Source organism: Microchirus variegatus, assembly GCF_963457635.1.
Source record: "Microchirus variegatus genome assembly, chromosome: 4".
Taxonomy (NCBI): Eukaryota; Metazoa; Chordata; class Actinopteri; order Pleuronectiformes; family Soleidae; genus Microchirus; species Microchirus variegatus.
The window spans coordinates 14,322,571-14,343,404 of NC_139805.1; the positions used below are offsets into that span (position 1 = coordinate 14,322,571).

At 39.4% G+C, this 20,834-nt stretch overlaps 1 protein-coding gene across 1 annotated transcript in view; it reads left to right on the top strand.

The window, feature by feature from the left end:
- Window positions 1-2,425: 2,425 nt before the first annotated feature.
- The window catches only part of pex5la (peroxisomal biogenesis factor 5-like a), a gene marked incomplete at both ends in the record, with an annotated part of 70,279 nt that continues 51,870 nt past the window's right edge, over window positions 2,426-20,834 (top strand). Inside the window, one exon of the mRNA XM_083888444.1 lies at window positions 2,426-2,446. Coding sequence (XP_083744570.1) covers window positions 2,426-2,446 — 21 coding nt within the window. The remainder of the gene's footprint in view (window positions 2,447-20,834) is intronic.

Here is a 20,834-nt window from a genome sequence, read left to right on the forward strand (position 1 = left end):
TAATTTAAAAAAACTGTCTTTTTGTTCAGGTTGTAGAACATTTCTGTGTGAGTCTCACTTCAACTTAAACTAAACTACAGGTGAAGGCACATGATGTATCAGTCCATAAATGATAAATGGAACAAGATGGAAATTTTAATTTTTAATCATACACATTTGTCAAATGAACATTTCGGCTAAGGTGGCTAAATATACTAACTACATCCATACTTGTCTTATTAATTTTTATTATTATTATTATTATTAGTAGTAGTAATATTCAGACACTATGTCATTTGAAATCACCAGCCCGCTGCAAATTCTGACACATTTCTGAGATGTATTACATTTTTAGAAAGGTAAGGAGCTCTTTCTGAAATGTGGAAAAAAGAAGAAGTGAAGTGCTGCTGCTAATGGTGATGATCAAAGGACGTGTATCACAGCTTTTAATTATTAGAAACACTCACGTGAAGTGGTACTACATCCTCTTCAGGTGTGATCCTCTCATCAGTGTCTTTATGTAGTAACAGTTTACAGACACTGTAAATATTCATGCTCTCATTGATGTATGCCAAAAAAAAAAAAAGTTAATTACTTAAAAATAGGTGGGATAACCATGTACTGAAAAATCTGCTATAACTCCATCCACAGTGTTTTAACCTCTGAAGGTCTGACACAAGATGAGTAATTTACAGCCATGTCAAAAGGTATGTGGTCATTTACTAAATAAATAAATAAATAAATAAATAAATAAAATAAATCTAAATACTGGATAATTAGTATGTCTTTTTTGGACATTTGTGCCAAACAAGGGAGCACAGGAGAGAGAGACTCTGGGAATATAAGCAGGGGAAAGTTCAGTCATGTGGAGTCAAATCCACAGCTCAGAGCATTTATGCCTATTTGATGCACAGTCATAACAGTTTACTATCATCCAGCAGTTCACTTTTGACCTAATAACAGTGCTCATTAAAAGTCAAGGGATCATCAAAGTTAGTGAAGTTCATGCTCTGGGGAAAATACATTTCTGTAGCAAAAATGTGTATCAATACATCTTGTCAATGAAGTGGATATTTTGGCACTAAAGAAACGAGCATTGGATCCATCCAAACCTCGGATCCAGCAGGGAATGCAGAAAGTCATAACCACTACATACCTGATCTGCTTACCTGTCTTGCTATTGACCAGGTTACCTGGTCTGGTTTCCTGCTTAGCTGCAGTTCAGCTTTCCAATATCCCCTTATCTGTTTCCTAAACCATTGGTAAACCATATATAAACTCAACACTAAAACAGCCTAAGTCAGTGTTTCCCAATCCTGGTCTTCAGGGACCCACAGTTCTGCATGTTTTAGTACATTCACACTTCCCCCACATCTTATATGAATGAAAAATGATTACACATTCATGCTCATGTGATGTGAAGACGTGTGCGTGCTGGAGTCTGACTCTACTTTCAAATTTAATTAGAATTTGAGTGTGCGTGTTTGTGTGTTTGTATCTTTGTGGGGTCCAAAAAAAACTTACAAACCTATCTTTGTGGGGTTAACGCCTGATTTTAGAGCTAAGATAAGATTAAGTTTTTGTTAGGTTTAGGGTTAGGGTTAGGCACTTAGTTATGATGGTTAAGTTTAGGATAAAATGCATTATGTCTATAATGTGTCCTCATTAAGATATATACACAAGTTTGCATATGTATTTGTTACTTCTTTAGGACTTTAGGACCTTTTCGGGCATTAACGCTGACCTTGTAAATGCCAGTAGTCCTCATGGGGACTAAAATATTACCCTAATGAGGCAGAACCTCATTTATAAATTAAGGTTTGATTGTGGTTAAGCTTAAAGAGGGGTTAGACATTAACTGGTTGTGGTTATGGTTCGGAATAAAACTTTTTAGGTTGTTTTAGGTTGTCTAAATGAATAGAGGTCAATGCAGTGTCCTAAGAAGAATAGCTGCACTAACCTGTGCCTGTGCGTGTGTATGTGTATGCGTGCGTGTGTGTAAGGATACTCCTCCTTGTGGAGCACGTCAGCACTGGAGGAGGCACAAGAGGGCTGAGTTAGAGGTAGTAGTTGGTGAACAGGGAAGAGGAGCGCACTCACTGAAGAGAAAGAAGCCAGAGGAGCGTCAAAACATTTCAACCACAGCCGAGAGAGCGAGAAAGAAAGAGAGGAGGAGTAGCGCGAGGAAGGGAAACAAGGTGGAAAACGGCAGTGTGTTCAGAATGAAGACTTAAAAACGCTGAGTCTCGTAAAAACCCAGGCGAACCTGCAAAAACCCGGCGCGCCTCAGTGTCACCGCGCCTGGAGGAACCCTGGATGTGCAGCGCTTCAGCACCTGCGGAGAGGACAGCTCCTCCAGTCTGACTGTGACTGTGTCTCTGCAAGTCTGGAACAAGTCCCAACATCCACAGACGGAGAGATCCGCGACTGACTGACTGTGCTCAATATGTACCAGGGGCATTCACAGGTAAGAAGGCGGGGTCTTCTCGATGTTTATTTACCGTGATAGCGAAGTATACTGTGACGGGACAGATGAAGTGATGCGAACCAGAGTAGGCACATAAGTACATGTATGGTGTTTTTAATGTTTTTACTGGGTAATGTGGTCAGCTGCAGCAGAAATGACACACTCTTAAAGTTAAAAGTGCTTCAAGAGACCAGAAGCGAGAGAGCAGAGATAGATACTGTGAAAGCACGTGCAGTTGCATGTCAAACGTAAACAGGATGCGAGCTCCTCAGTTCTGCAACTGTTCACCACTTTGACGAACACGCACGTGTGACACCATGCAATCTGACGTCAATTCCCCCCATCGAAATATATAGCAAACACGAACTTTGTGCTGCAGCACGAGTAGAGAGGCTCCTCTTAATGACAAAACAGATGAATCCTGACGGAGGACACGTTCTGTTTGTCAGCTTTAGTGCAGCCTACTGTGCAAAGCAGTAATCCCCCCTCAGTGGTTAATGAGAACATTGTCTCTGTTTAGTTGCACGGACTGAAATCAATACTGTTGATTGACAGATGCACATCACCTCCAGACAGCTGGTTATGTAACGAAAGAACACACTTCTGCAGCATTAAATACCAAACTTTAACATGCTAAGCTGCAGTATTCATTGAAAATGCAGGATTAGGCAGTTGGCAGTTCTGAACTACATCAGTAGTGATATTTAGGGATAAATGAGAAGGTATTTAAATGACATATATATGTAATAAACTTGTGCGTGTAATGTTTCATCCCCTGATGTTTTTCGACTATCTGACACTTTTGAATGTCTCCCATCACATGCATGCCTGTCATCTCACTGTGCTTTAAATGATAGAAGACACTGCTTTTATATGGGGGCTAAGTTATCGTGTCCTGTGAATGCCAAGCAGCTGCACTGTCTGACAGTAATCAGTAATGCATCTTTTGCTGTGATGCTGGCTTGTGTAAATGCTCCGTTCATCTTGATGTTGACAACACTTTCTCCTTCAAGTGTGTGTGTCTGTGGAGGGTGGGGGGGGGGGGGGGGGGTATGAGAAGTCAGGACTTTCTGATCTGGGGAATTATATATCCAATAACACACAGCCAGACCTTTGTCAGATATAAATTGAAAACATGATGCATTGCTCGAGTTGAGAACGGGTGGGGTTTGTCGCTGCATAACAACTACACTCATACACTCGCATTAATAAAAAGCTCGGATTTGTGTCTCTACTGTGTTTTATAATGATTTAAATGTTGTTGCATAAATTGCTATTAGAGAGGACGATAAAAGGATGAGGTTTTTTAGGGTGAAATGTCAAGCATGCGTTTTAGTTAAGATACAGAATGTTCTGAGAGTCCAGAGTTCATTTAAAAAAAAGCAAAAAACAAAGCTCATACTGTACCTTTTATGATGTTACATTAGTCATAATATAAATACATTGGTTAATCCATCTTTGTTACACCATTGTACAACATTGACTTTGTCATTTATCTCTTGGCGAGTACATCTTGATGTGATGGCAGCGTCCTACAGTAGTTATACATGAAACACACTGCATGTTGTTCCAGTAAAGCGTGCAGATGTTCACGTTACTGTATTAAGTGTTGGAAAAAAAGATTGATGCAGTTACAGTAAAGCAATTTGGAGGTGCGGATGTCAGCCTCATCGCTCTTTTTGTGCGGGTGCAACCGAAGATGCCGTGAGGTGAGCTGATTCAGCATGGCTGCTCATCTGCAGGACAGATATTGTTTCCGTCAGTATATTCCTGCTTTGATCTATTACACATAAGGAAGACCTTGAGGTTGTCTCCATCTATGCTATATCATATAGATCAAACCTCTCCAAAACAAGCTGACATTATTACAGGGTAATTGTTGAAGTGCTTTTCCTTCTTTGATATTTATGTTTAGAGTCAACCTAATTATGGAAGCACTTGCACTATGAGTATAAAAGACACCGTGGCTTAATGAAAGTGATGCTCCAGAGCCTTTGGATATTTGCTCTGTAAAGCACAACATGATTACATAATTTGATTACCATACCCCGCGTGTATTCCCCCCCTCCCAAGGGAAACGATCTTGGATGGATGCTATCGCTGATCAGAAGTAGATCAAGTCTCTTAAGATCTCAGTCATTCATTCCATATTTTCATTAAGCTCCCGATTTGTTCATGCGGATTCTTTCACTGGGCGAAGGATTATTTTAGAAGTTGTCATCCATCGCTCTGCAAGAGGAAGTAGGTTACTGACACAATATTAGAAATTGCTGAGTTGCTCAGCGATCTGTTCTCTACTTGCATTTAGGCTTTCCTCCTCTCTTTGTTGTGATATGGAAATGTGTGACAATCTGGGGCATTTTGATTTCTACTCCACATTCCCATGAGAAGCAGCATAGTCTAACCTACAATCATTTAGGCTGGATGATGCTGACTAGGTCTATCACATTTTGTCCAAAATTCAAATATCCCTCCAAGCTATGAGAGGAAAATTCTAAATCAAACCTTAAAAGCACAATTTAATTAAAATATATGCAGCCTAGAAGTGCATCAGACTGTTTGATGCAATTACAGCATGGTCAAGCAAAGGGCACTGGAAACACAGCTTTGTTTAAATCCATCAGGAAACTAATGTGTTATGTTGTTTTGCCTCGAAAATGTTAACTTAGCTGTTAGTTAATCACAGATGGGCGTCACAACGAGTGATCAACCTCCTGACTTTTAATTGTCATTAAGGATGTGCATTTCCAATCACTGCTAGAAGTTATGTTTAATGGAGGAAATCTCCACAGGTGTCGCATAATAATCCACAAACATCTGAGACAGTTCTCTGCACAAGAAGGAAAGAGAAGAAGTAATGGGAGATTAAATCCAGAAGAAGGGATTAATGCAACTATCTGGATGCCAACTTCCATTAAAAACTACCAACAGCCATCATTTGACACAGTAAAACCACTCCCAGGTGCCTTTATGAGCCTGCACCTTTACAAAAAAGAGCAATACAAAGAATCATTAATCATTGCTGCACAGTCACCCATGGATGTTTTAGTCCACGAAAGCTCCATCTCTAGCTCCCGCTCCAATCTTCCACTATAAGGTTTTATCGAGACTTCTCCGTGGTCAGCGTAGGACATAACAAAGGTGCTGAAAGCTTTTTTTGTCCCACAGAGACTGCTCTAAACTCCCCTTGATTCAATGAGCCATGGTCTTGATTAAGAACAATTTAATAGGCTTGCCTATTTCAGGAGCCAGGGTAATGAGTGAAATCAGGTGGTATCCGGCTGGAACAAAGGCTCCACAGACAGTTATTGCTCTCACTCTTTGTGGAAAATGTGTGGCTGAGCAAGAAACTAAATGTCTAACAGACACATTGGGCTCAAAAACTAAACAGTAACAGTCACAGTTTCAGGAATTATTATGAGAAATGGACAGGTTGTTAAATGTAAACAAAGGAGAAGAGTTCAATGAGATAGAAGCAGACCATTGCTCGAGAGTAATACAGCAAAAGTTGCGTGGTGAAATTTGGGTAGCGATGAGGTAAAATGTCATCTTCTGCTCTGATAACCTTTTATTCCATATACTGTCCTAACAGAGTCATGGGTAATTTGCATTTTCAAAAAAAAAAACAACTGGAACAAAATGTTACTTTCAATCAGTTGCTATGCATGCTCTAAAATGAAGGTGGGATGGCATTTCCAACGTGCGTCATTCACTTTGAGAATCTAATCCTTTGCACAGATAAAATACAGAGCTGTGATGAGATTGAAAGAATGAGATTGTTCTTCCTGCTTATTCATGTCCCCATCAAAGTGTTCCTTATCAAACTGTTGATGTGTCAGTAAATGATATGAGCTTCTCCCAATCATAGGACTTGCAGACTGTACGTATGAATACACACGCATGTTAAAAACACACAGTAAAACCTATTTTATGTCTCCTAACAACGATTTTGAATGTGTCGCTGTGCTCATTCAGATGGCTGGCATCCAGCCCCAGTGGTGGCAGTGGGGAGGCATAAAGGAAATCTCCCTCCTTCTCCCTGTTGGCTAGTTAAGACTGGACAGAGACCCCTAAAAAGCTTGCGGAGCTCATAAAGCAGACTAGAGGGAGACTAATGCCCCTTCCCACTGGTCAAAATATGTGGGAATGTGTTTCATTGGCATTCAGTCCCGGGTCAAATGACTCTGCAATGCATGTGGGTTTGCATTAACTTCAGCTCCGATGGGCATCAGTGGCAACATAAGATACGCTTGTTTCTTATTCGCCTGTTCTGTTAGAGCACTACGGTGTACATTCCTCTTCCAGACAGTAGTATAACTGATCATGTTTGTAGCAATCCTTACTCTTAAAACTTGGGAGAGCACAAATCATCTAAACCCATGGTTCTTAAAACTGTGGTACATGTGGCACCAGTGGTACACAAGCTTCCTCTGGTATAACTCTCGCTCGATTAATCTGATTTTACTAAACCAGCGTCTGAAGTATATGTGAGGAAGAGGAGGATGATGAGAGAGATAGAGAGAAAAATCCAGAGACTTTGCTCTGCTTTTTCACACCACTGTATTACAACGTTTAACGCGATAATGGTTACTATGAGAGCTCAGTATTTTCCTCAGGTGGTACTTTGTTTGTATAAAGAGTTTGAGAACCGTTGATCTACACAATGGATTTAAACTGAGACCGAAGTAAAAGATGCAAACACAGTAACCATTGTAACATTATCAAATTGACAATTGGTAAATTTGTCATTCCCTGTCATCTGTGCAATCTGAACACCTATCACTTTACTTTGAGAAACACTATGAGCATAAGGGACTAGTGTGTGAGTGAATAATGTTGGTGAAAACTAAGAAAATGTACTATGGTGCTTAAATGCAAGCAGCCATTTAATTGCAAACATATTTACTGTATAAATGTATGTCCCTGGATCTTAAATATACTTAGACTTTATTTTAAAATAACATGCTTAACTGTTATGTAGGCCTGTTTTATGTTTAACTTAACATGAAATGAAAATGAAAGATAGTGTTATAGAGTTTTGGAGTTGCTTTTTGCTTCCAGTTCAATGTAAAAACTGACAGAATGTATAGTTAAAATGTTATTTGATTGTACTTTATTTGGTTCTTGACATATGTATAACAATATGTATTTAATAGTATTTAAATACATACAGCACTGACTCAGAACAGTATTTAGAAATGATATTGTTCCAGATCTTTGCTTGAGGACATTTCCTTTACCGCTCTTAAATGAATACACATGTTGCAGATGCTGTAGTGCAGCAGTTAATTTTGTCAAAGTTTGACAGCAGGGGTCTGTGACGGTGTGCACATGATCTGATTCATCCATGATTAATATCCTGATTTAACACTGACAAAATCCGGCACCACGATTGGATTGACATGAGGAGATTAGTTTTCCTGAGGATTCATGTCCTGTCAGAGTGTTCCACCTTTTAGACTGAAAACACATACTTTTTTTTTTTACGATTTAAAACAGGAGTTCATAAACCCAAAGCATTAATATTATGAAAAAATGACTCCCTTCTATTATTGATCATTACAATTTTGACCCAAGATTATAGATTTTCTCTGACTACCATTCATCAATTTGACTGACAAACAGCCCGGAGCTTTCAGGAACACAAACATTTGCATAGCACCCAACAATCTATGTTAATGCATAGAATTAAACATTAATAGCCGATTTCTGTCCTTTACATTCCTCTAAACAAGGAACACTTTGTTAATGACTGAATGTGTTGACAAATTTATATTTTGTGATTATATTTGTGATTGAAAAACCTTGTGAAATTTTAAAGAACATTTGTGTTTCAATATGAAAACATGATGTCACAAATGGAACATCCTTCTTCTACGGCTTTATCCTCCACATGAGGATCCCAGCACCAGAGACAAACAACCATTCACTCTTTCACTCTTACACTCACACAACGGTCAGATTAAAGTGTCCAATTGACCTAATCCCCATATTGCATGTTTTTGGACTGTGGGAAGAAATCCAAGTACCCAGAGAAAACCCATGCACACACATGTGGGAAAACAAACTCATGCAGAAAGACCCTTGTTGTGACCAGGTACAATGGAACATAATGTCATAAAAGTATTGCATTGAACTTGTAAATATTAAATATTAAGGTTTTAATCTTGTTTTATTTCATGCACACCTCTAAATGATGTGCCACATTTTTGAAATATTGTCCAATTTCAAAATAAACTGTTCTCACTATACCAACAAGACAAATCACCAATGAATGAAGGAGAAAATGTCACACTCTCCTTCCCCAGGTGGCATTTGTGTGAAAGGACAAACTGATGAAGCACTCTTTTTCAGTCTTCTTTTAGGGTTTGTTAAAAAACATTGTGTACCTTTTACACTTTTATCAACTTTAGCACTTTTACAAAACATTTGCCACATACATGTGGTACGGGTTAGGGTTATTATATATATATATATATATATATATAATAAAAAAGGATAGGATCACTAAGTCACACCCCAAAACCACAACTTCACAGCTGTGCATCTTTCTGTTTGTTGGTAATTTTCCTCTGGGTGTCTCTCTGCTCCAAGTCTGTTAACACAGCAGCCCTTGCAGCCCCACATGGAGAGTCCCAAGAGCAAGTGCATAAAGCCACATATTTCCTCCCTCAAATGTAGGACAAGCCCCAGCATCTTTGTTACTAGGAGCAGAGGGCTTTGAAGAAGAATGGGTAGCCCATCTATCTCTCCCGCCCAACCCATTCATAACAGTCATTCTCCAACTGGGAATTAATTTGCTCCAGAAACCAGGCGTCTCTGCACTGGAGTGGAGAGAGCATGTGTTAGGTCCTCTGGGGAGGTATGAGCTATCATGGACGAGAGCTGTTGATAAACAAATATGCACTTCACTACAGCAGATGTAAGCCTGATTTAAACTTTGTACATTTAAGGGCACTGCCCAGTATTCACTTAGTTCCTCCTCCCTCTCTCTGAATGTACAAAATGTACAAATAATATGGCTACAATTATTTTATATTTTATCTAAATAGATCTCTGCACATAATTTACTGCTCTTAAAACTACAGTGGGTAACTTCTAAACATCAACAAATGTCCGTTAGTCAAGCTTTATCAAACAAGTCAAAAGTCAAATGATGTCCCACAAATGCTGATTATGTGGCAAGAAAAACCATGTGGAAGAAGCCAGGGGGGTTTCTTTTAGCAGAAGTATTCCTGTTATTGCCAAGCAACCAAAACCTGGGAGCTGCTGAGACCAAATTAATGAACACATTAAATTAAGTATATATAGCACTTCTCTACTCTTGATGACCACACTACACTACAGTTTTGCCATTCACTCAATCACTCATTCACACAGCACATATATGTTTCTATCACACATACCCATTCCCCCGCTGTCGGCACAGCCTCAAGCCTCAACCACAACTCATTCTACCATGAAAAATCTAATCGAAATCAAAGACAATAGATGATCAGCACAGCATTTTCCCCTCACAGCAGCTTTGCTCCTCAATGAATGTGTGCAAAGTCATCAAGTCTGTGTGACTCTTCTCCTTCAACAAATTATTCATGACCTTTGTCTGGATGGTAGAGGTTCAAAACCTATTTCACAGCCAACAAAGACCAGTTGCAGTATCAAAGGACACATTCAGTAAAGCACTTGCTTCTCCAAAAAGGTTCTGATATTTTCATCTCAATGTGACGTGGATGTGCCCAGAACAGCAGATGTTTGATATAGTCTACTACTGTCAAATTTGTTCATACAGCACTGCCTATAACCTTTGTGTCTCTGTGTTTTCCTTACACAACACCCAACATTTCCAAGCTGATAAAAAACTATTTTATAACAACTTATGTCAGTAAATTAGCATTGAACAAAGTCACATTCACGAATTTCCCTCTGCTCGATCATTCTTCTTCAAGCTCACACTTCAAGAAGTGAAGTTTGAAACACTGCTCTCATCTTCATTACGTGTTTTATTCTCATCCGTGTTTTGCTGAGAGAATCCATTTTCACGCCTCGAGCACCAGAGAAACTCATCATTTTGATTTGCCGACTCCTGACATCCTGCCTCTAGACGTGAACTTGTACAGTAGAAACTCTGTCTTTACCCCCCGACCCAACACAAGAGCTCTTCTCCAGATCATGTCAGATAATTGCAGTTGAGCGTTCTGCATAAAGCAAGGTCAGCATATTAATACATCAATTAGGGTGTCCCCACAAATGCCAATTACATCCTTGTCACGCTCACCACAAAATGACAATTGCAGCCGAGCTCTACACCCAACACTTAATCTGCGGAAGTCAAAATAATGGAATGAAAACGGAGGCCCATATAAATAGCTTAAAATTAATTTTAAGGCCTTTTTGCCACACAAACCAATCATTTGTGTGATTGTGTCTCAGCAGTAATAGGAATCTTTGATGTTATTTGTACACACTGGCTGAAAAATGTGTGAGAGTGTGGATAATAATAGTGCAGCTGAGAAATATAGCAATTTCAACAGACCTGGTTTTGTCAGACAGACAAAAATAGTGAATGGGATTTTGGTTTTCTTTGATGGATTCACTGCAGTCCCTCCTCTAAGTGCTCCTCTGTACACAGACAAAGCAGAGGAGAGGTCAAATTACACTACTTTCCTTCAGTACTTCAAGTATCTCAAACACAGTCTAAGAGTATTTCACAGTCTGCTCTCTATAAATGTATTCTTCTGTAGGAAGCCAGCGAGTATAAATTGCTGTGCATTTCTATAAATACATATGAGACACGTGGCTAATGAATTCCCTGGCAGAATTTGAGGGCTGAGCTCCACAGTGGAGCCGAGAGGGGAGCTGGCTATGCAGATGGGACGTACACAGAGTTCAAGGGTAAACCAGCTGAGAAGATTTAAAGCAGGGAGGCTTCATTAAAAGAGCAGCGCCGACTGCTCACCTGGAGCACGACCACAGGCACAAATCTGACGCCGCCTGGCACATTGTGCTTGTATCTGTGTGTAGGTGAAAAGCTTACAATATGTGTTTGGGTTTTTTTTTTGGTTTTTTTGTAATTACACACAATGTACCCGCATGCCAGTGTGTGCCTTTTGTGCATTTGTATGCCCCTGAGCGCACAGCTACGTTCACACGAGTGCAGATAATGAGGCTCTGCTCGGACATGCGATTCTTATTTCTCCTCATGACAGAGGCTGCAGCATTGTGCCACGGGCGAGGTCAAAAGGCCACACTCCCCCAGTTTCACTCCACAGATGCAGGAAATGAATATTGCTGCTTGGCATCTAAGTGAATGATGATAGTTATATGAGGATGCCTGAGGTCAGTGTTTCCTTCAAAATCACGTACTCTGACATCTATGTGTAACTTTTTTTTAATCAGATCTAAAAAAAAAAAAAACAGTGTGCATGTTCTCCCTGGTTCTCTAGTTTCCTCCCACAGTCCAAATACATGCAGATTTGGGGATAAGGCAAATTGGACACTCTAATATGACCGCAGGTGTGAGAGTGGATAGTTGTTCGTCTCCCTGTGATGGACTGGTGATCTCTCCAGCGTGTACCTTTCACCCAATGTCATTTGAGATTGGCCCCAGCAACCCGACCCTCACGTGGAGGATAAGGTCATGAAATATTATTAAATAAGATTTAAATTTTCAGTTTTGTTTCGAATTATTGAGTAGTGTGATAGATGAAGAGAAGTAGAGAGAGACTGTCATAGAAACCCTCTACTAGTGAGATAAATAAGCTCTTAATAATCATTTAATTTAAAGTTTTATATTCATTTTTAGCTTTAATATTTGACTTGGTCAGTGTCTTCTGGGTTTCAAACGTATGCACAGAGAAAGTGATGGAAAATGAAGAACGTAGACATGAAGGCAAAACAAAGGACCCGTGTCACTAAAAGGTCCCTTTTCATTCCCACAAGCAAGAAAAATGTTGCCCCATTGTACTCTCCAATTCATTCCTCTCTCAGTGTAATCTGTCACTGACAGAGACGATGGGAGTGCATGTCTGCATCAAAGGGAAAAGGTCTATATATCAGTCGCTGGCTTCAGGAATGTATAAGCCAAAAAAAATACCACTAAATGTTTGCAGATTCTGAGTGATTGACTGACTGATGTGATTTTAATGTGTTCCTTCAGCTGTCATCACAACTGACCTTATTCCCTAAAGGACACAGTGCATAGACTGTTACAGAATCTTGTCAGGTAAAGTAAACAAGATATTCTAAATCCACATGCGATGATGGGAAGATCTAAATGCATTGTAAAATACCACCAGAGAAATTTGCAGCTCAAGACAATTACTCTGACTTCAACTAATTACCAGTGTTTTTATGCAGTGATGTTGTAATCCAGTGGCAGTTAGTGTCTTGTTAGAAAACTATTAATTCAGGTTATTTATTTAGTTCATTCAGGTTCATTTTCAGTAGACAAAAATATATACAAATAAAAAAGATAATCTAAATTCTTTGTGGTAAATCAAAAAGGGCTCAGACTAAAGCTAAAGCATTCTGCTCCTCTTGTGGAATATGAATTATTCAATTAAAATGTGCTGATTTTAATTTAAATACTTGTATTTATTATAAATACAAGTATTATTTCCCTCGGCCACAATCCCACAACCATTGTCTTGCTGGTGGACACTCTGGATCTTGTTAAGGTTCACGCTGACAGCAGTGCCAGTTGAAACTTTACTCTATTTTAACATTATCTACTTTCACATATCCCATTTAATCCAAAAGTTAGAAGAAAGCCGATCTGTCATCATTGGACTTCTACAATTCTCTGCAGCCCTTGAATCTGCAGAAAGAGAAGCAGCTGTCAAAGTACAAAGATGCTCCATTAAGTGATTAATGTGTGTGAGCACGCGCACGTGTGTGTGTGTGTGTATACGTACAGTGTTATAAGGATGTGAGCCGTTACAGTGCTTAATCCTATTAACTTTTACATTTAAATCGGCCTGCGTCATTTGATACACCACATTCCCTCTGTCGCTCAAACACACACACAGTTTTACTGAGACATTAATATGATTTAAATCGTAATTTTATCATTAACAACATGGATGTTCCAGCTAATCCAAAGGTATATCTATAAAAGAGTAATTTACTGTAGTTACACATTTCCTGACAGTTTTCCTTATGACATTTTGTTGTACAATGACAACACGGACACTAACGTTGTAACTTCCAGTTAACCTTTTCAACTTGTCATCAGAATGAACAAAAACACTCTGCACACAGCAGATTTTAAAGGGCATTTGTGTGAACCGTTTTATTCAAAAGAAATGAACTATTACTGTGCATTCACCTCTGTAGATGACTGTCATGGGCTCAAGTATTAATTTTTTTTGTGGTATGGACAAAGAAGTTGTGTCTGAATGAAGCACTGATAAAACTAATTGAATTACATGATGCATGTAAGAATGTATTTACTTAAAATTAATGAATGGGAAAACACAACCTAGTCAGGTGTTGAAAGTAATAGTAGCTTTCTCTTATTCCATGTATGAAGCTGCACATTTACTGCATCTTTCTTAATGGATTATTGATTGTGTGTCCTTTATAGCACCATCTTTTTTACATGTACCTAAATATGAGGAATAAATGGACGACTAACAGCATGATACAAGATAAGATCTCTTCATTTCTTTAACAAAAGGGAACTCGTAATGAAAGTTTTGAAAACACTGATGCACAATGTATGCTGCACATGGAAGCCTTTAGGTAGGTGGATGAACGGATGGATGGGTGGGCGATGGATAGGCGGATGTGTGGACAGACGGGTGGATGGATGGACAGACGGGTGGATGGATGGACAGACGGTTGGGTGGATGGACAGACAGGTGGATGGATGGATGGATGGAAATACAGACAGGTGGATGGATGATGGATGGACAGATGGTTGGGTGGATGACAGATGGGTGGGTGGATGGATGGATGGCTGGATGACAGATGGATGGATGGCTGACAGATGGGTGGGTGGATGGATGGATGGCTGGATGACAGATGGATGGACAGACAGACGGGTGGATGGATGGATGGATGGATGGATGGATGGACAGACGGTTGGGTGGATGGTGGATGACAGATGGATGGATGGACGACAGATGGATGGATGGACAGATGGATGGATGGACAGATGGATGGATGGATGACAGATGGGTGGATGGATGGCTGGATGGACAGATGGTTGGGTGGATGGATGGATGGATGGATGGATGGACGGGTGGATGGATGGATGGACAGACAGACGGGTGATTGGATGATGGATGGACAGACAGATGGGTGGATGGATGGCTGGATGGACAGATGGGTCAATGGATAGATGGTTGGGTGGATGGATGGGTGGACAGACGGTTGGGTGGATGGATGGATGGATGGATTGATAGTGATGGATGGATGGACAGACGGGTGGATGGATGAATGACAAGATGATTGAGTGGATGGATGGATGACAGACAGACAAAAGGTAGGAATGATCCTATTGTCAGTGAAGATGAGGGAGCTTTTAAGAGCAGACTGTGTGAGTGAGGGCCACAGACCTGCAGTCAGTCTGACATTGTTGTTTTAAAGACTGTGTTCAGTCAAGTGATCAGGTCACAGAAAAGGCTCAATTGGGTGCAGTCAAGCAAAGCAACGTGGTTCTTCTCAAGACAAAATGACTTTTCTCAATCGACTGTGCAACTACTACTTCACAGCTGTATTTGTCTCGTGTCTCAAAAACAAAGTTAATCATTACATTATCCTGTTGCGATGATGACCGTAAAAAGAAAATTCTTTGAGTTATAGAGTTATCCAGCTGTCCCCATCACATCATTGTCAACTGAACTCATAAAGATACATTTCCAACCCTGAGCAAAGCATGTAACCTTTCAACTTGTGACATCTCTCCACCTACTCCTCTACCCCACCTTGTCCAACCTTAGGAATGCTATCACGTCAATTAAAGCCTATCCTCCAGCTATCACGTACCCCAGGGCGGTCAGACAGGCTGCAACAGAAAAGGTCAATCACAGCTTTAGCAATGGTGCGGAGAGAGAGAAAGAAATAGACAAAATAAGGGGGAGATCATTTTATGTTGTTATTGAGAATAACAAGTGGACTTGACATAAACAGCAGCTTAAAATCTCAACAAACTACTTTGCACAAGCTGGGTATACAACATAAAAAAAACATTAGATTCATTTGTGACGATAATCTGTCAATATTGTATATTAATAAACCAATCAATTGTAATAAAAAATTAGTGTTACTATGGGAATGAGTCTTGACCCCAGGTTTATTACTTGGTACATTGTACACTAGTAGTAGTATAGTTTTTTCTATTTATTTATTTATTTTCAATGAAATAATAATTCAGAAAGCACATTTGCTATTATTTTATAATTATAGTTAGTTATTATGGGGTAAGGGTTAGTGTTATTATGTAACATCATATTAAAAGCAAGTTATTGGTTTTGTGACATTTATAAATCAGAAGAGGCCACTCTCTCACATTCTGAGCACAAATCCATTAAATATTTTTTTTTTTTTAAATCACTGCTTATTTCTCATTATATTAACTGAAATCCATCCGTCTGACCACAACATCTAAATCCAAACCAACGCATTGCTCCTCATATCAGTGTCTCACAGCTGGGATATATATTTATATATATATTATTCTAATTAAAAACTCAGAGTCATTCAGGAAGACATCCATTCAAAAAAAAAAAAAAAAAACAGCAGGTTTCTAAAGCAGTCTATTGTGAACCACGGAGGAAGTGTTCACACTTTGAAGAGCAAGATAATGTTAGGGATTTTCATTGCGCTGTTGACTCTTATGGCCAACAGCTTTAACTCCAATAACAGACGCTAAAAGCAAATGCACATACTGGAGCCATCACAGACAAGATGGTTGCCTCCTCACAGCATGTTCATGATAACAGTTTGTTCCTCTTCGCGTTCATTTGCTGCGCAAAGTTTTCCATCTCTCCAGTCAACCAGACTGGAGAGATGGAAACTCTCCAGTATGGCAGAGGGTACGAAACAAACTAAGCTGTGTGACGTTGATTATGTCTGCCTCACAGCCCCTTGTGTAATCAGCATTGCTGCCCACATCTAATCTTGTGTGAAGAGCACCCTCCTCCCCACCCCACAGACGAACACACACACACGACCATCAGCCTATTCTGGGATGACGAGTCAAGAAATTTCCCTTTTGATGATGAACTCTTCAACATGGTGATTTGCACTGGAAATGTGACATTTACATGTGGAAAGCTTCATCAACAGCTGCTGCCGCTCATCAGAACTGACTGCGTGAGTCCACTTGAGTGGCCAAACAATTGATAAAGGTGACCGTTAACTCTGATTGGTTGGTCATATGCTGTTTCCAGTCTGTTATTGCAGTGATTGTTGTGTGGATTTGATGGGCTGTTCATACGTAACCTCGTTTGCATGCACAAATTATTTCAGTAGAGGCGCCGGCACAAAAAAAGTGATGCCATTGTCTCATCATTGCCTGTTTTTTTTGGGTGTGTCAGTGTCACAAATGTCTCAATTTTTGGTTACAGCCACAAATCAAATTGGTTTTGACATATTTTGCGATATATATATATATATATATTTTATAGTTTTGCCCATTATAAGATAGGGATTTCTTGAAAGTTTTATCATGTTTTGTGACATCATCAGTGAGTATATTCTTACCAAAATTGAATGGGAGCATACATTTTTGACACTGCATGTGAACAACACAAAAGTATTGTAGTGGCAAACTTAAACTTAATTTCAAAACCACTCAGCGTTAGTAGACAGGTTACAAAGGGCTTGATTGGTATGTACTGTTTCTATCCCTCAATCACCAAGGCACGGAAGAGTCATGTGAAGGTTTTGCAATACGTCCAGGTTATATTTCCATTTTCCACAGTGCCCTTTATCAAATTAGCTCCACGATACCACATTGATTTCCCTTTAAGAGCAACCGCTTCAGGCCGACACTTAACCCCTTTAACTGTTCACATAGTACATGTAATCCTAAGTTAATCATTTAAACCAAATCTAAACTAAATTAAATCAATACTGGCTCCTGCAAGTATCCAGCCATGTCAATCAACAACAACAACTCTATGACAACTAAAAATAGTAAGTTAGTTGAAAAATGGGAACAGACATTTGCCAAACACAAAAAAACTGTTACTATAAACTTGTGGATGAAGAATCTCTGCATGATGCCCTCAGAGTAAATATTCTTCCTGCAAAAAAAAAAAGGAAAAAACCATTGTTCTGACACTGATCTTAGCAAACACATAATAATTACAGATCGATAATCCGACTGCCAATATTGATTAAAGGACATCTGTTGACATTTAACCATGCATTTCCTGTCACGTAGCTCCTTTGTAATAGAAACTAAAGACAAGGTACTTGGAAAAACAAGATGACATCGCTTCATTATATGAGGCAGCTCAGTGACACGGCATATTAATGTGACGCTTATATCAACACCTCTGTGGATTTTACTGTACACTCACATCCAGCATACTCTGGCAAGGAGGACATGTGTTCAGTTGGTTCTTGTGTGTTTGCCAATGCTGTGAGACTATAATAGATTAGCTCAGTCATATGTGATGTAAATGGACTGCACCACATTGTTTGATTTTGATGATGAATAAAACTTGCAGAGTCTTGGTCCCAGTTGGTGTGAGTGAAACAAAAGGTACCAAGGAAAAGATGTGAAGGCCCTCATTGCCTAAATCTGCTTCATGAGCCACTGGGGCAACAACAAATGAAACGCAGTCAGCAGAGTAAAAGAGAATTATGAAAATAAATGGCAATAATCAAGGGAAATTTGCCCTCAGTATCTCTAAGGTCAGGAACAAAAGAGCAAAGTATCAAACCACACAGACAGGCAAAGGCAAGCGCCTGGTCAGTCTGTGGCTTTATTAAAGATTTTAAAACAATTAAACATCACTCTGCATGCGATTGTCGAATCTCATGGAGCAGACACATGGTGTTTATGCTGCTGTGGAGGTGGCCAATGGGAGCTGAGGCTTCTGCTCTCACGGTAGGGAAACCGCAGTGTCCACTGGGAGAAGGAGTACCTGAGATGCTCCATTGTGTTTAGAAAGGATTCCCTTTGTTTGAGTTGCCACCTTACAGGCCGCCACAATTGAGATTGGATGACTTGAAACATTGATTAACGCCAGAACTTAACAAAGCCATTGATAGAGAAGCAAATCTTTATCATTTTACAAGAATGTTTACATCAGGAAACCTGTATTAAAAACTGTAAATCTATAACAGGTGACAGGTGACAGTTGACATGCACTTCACTCAGCTGAACACTCCCATTAAACCGATCTTGATGAACTTGTCCAGTAAATGCTTTAAAAACATCAGCAACCACCATTTGATTAGTGGATATTTAATGGCCTTGGTGGATTAATGCATTTACATTCAATTTGTGTCACAGTGTGAAGTTTTGGCATTCTACAGTTTTTCTTAATGGGCTTTTTCTTGATGTAAACTATAACTCTACAACGTTTCTAACCCGATAGAGAGCCAGGATTTTACTCTAAATTACTCTCCACATAAAAATACACATTCAGTATTGTACAAATCTGCAAAGAAAACTGGGCATGTTATTGTGAGATACAGAATAAATTAAAGGGGCTTTCTTCTGTAATGCATAGTGGTTCCTTCTAAAAACGAGTGCCTTGTCTGACAGCACCTGCAATTCATCAGTTTACTGAATAACAATGTCCTGCTTCATGTTGGTTGTAAGAAGTGTCGTTTTTCAAGGGTCATGTGTTAAGGATGTGTTACACAGAAAAATTAAAGTGGAGAAGAGATGCTGGTGTGGTCACTCTAGGGTATAATTGTGTGTTGCCAATGTTTTAGTTTACCTAATTGCTTTTTAAATGCTTACTTAATCACTTGGATCTCTCTGTGTGCTCAAAGTCCAAAAAGCTTGCTCGCTTAGTTTTACTGATTACGGAGTCTCACCAAACAAACCCTGTGAAACAAACTGGGCTAATGGAACTATTCACTTCAGAAAGTACATGTAATGTAATACCACAACTTGTGATTTTCAAGCTACTGGGGGTTTTTTTTTCTTGCATATTTTTAAGGAATTAGAAATAAAATATGCAATTCTCATGTAAAAAATCTCATGAAAACAAATCATATATTTTACTGTCTAACAAGATGATGGCAAATCTTCCATGAACATTCAAATTAATTTCAATTCATTGTGACCTTGTCAGATCCTTTTGATGTGTGAATGACTGCATCTAAACAGCACCAGAGTCTCACAGCATGGCAGTACATCTTCATAAAATAAGCTCACTGACAGCCAGACCTGCTGTGCTTACAGAGCAAAACCTTGCTCTGGACCAACAAATGAGAGACAGGGTGTGTGACAATATGGAGGTTGGGTGTCAGGGCCTCCGCAGAGGCACTATGACACTATACTAATCAGGGTAGAGGTAGGCAAGTCCAACATCCCATCAGAACCCTAACCCTACACTTGACCTATGATTGAAAGCACTGAAAGCCTATCTTGTATTCATCTTCTGTAAGCCCCAGAGCTCTCCTCAAGCACCAAGTTTTTTGTAATGTCTTGATTAATGTTGGACAAATTGTCACAAGCTTCATCTGTTGTGTTTAGTGCTACTTAGCAAAACTCAGCTGAACATGGTGTCTGAGATTTGAACATGTTTACAAACATCCCTGCAATGGCCATCAATTTAACAATCATTATCACAAGCATTTTAGCATTTAACTCCAGACACTGGAGCTGAATACAGCATCACAGAGTTGCTATACTGCAGCCATAGACATAGACTGCTTTTCAGTTTCTCTTTGGTGCAATATTAAGTGACAGGTATGAAAGGTGCCTCACACCACAGTCAAAACAGAGTCACAGTTTGGTTCATTTGCAGGGTGAAATCAATTTCTTGGATGGGTTGGAATTTTGTGACTAAATACAGGAGGCTGAGGCTGTCCACAACCCCATGGAAGTAATTAGAGAATAAGTGAGTGGTAGACGCAGGAGAGGAGGAGGATATTCAATCATCTTTTTTTTCCAACAAAGACATTAAAGGCTGCATTAGAAAACGCACACAAAGTTGCTTTCTCAGTGCCTGAAAGAGATTGGATCAAAGTCAAGTGGATGGAGATAATGATGGCAGTGTGCTCACAGAATTGTAAGACCAAACTAGACAAGATTAACCAGATCAAATATATTTGACACCCTCCCATCTATCTCTCTATAAATAGCTCAGAGTCTATTTAAGTTTGCAGATGTATGAGAAGAAACAGACAAAAGAATGGGTCTGGATTACATTAAATTGAAGGTACCCAAATGATGAAAGCCAATTTCTTG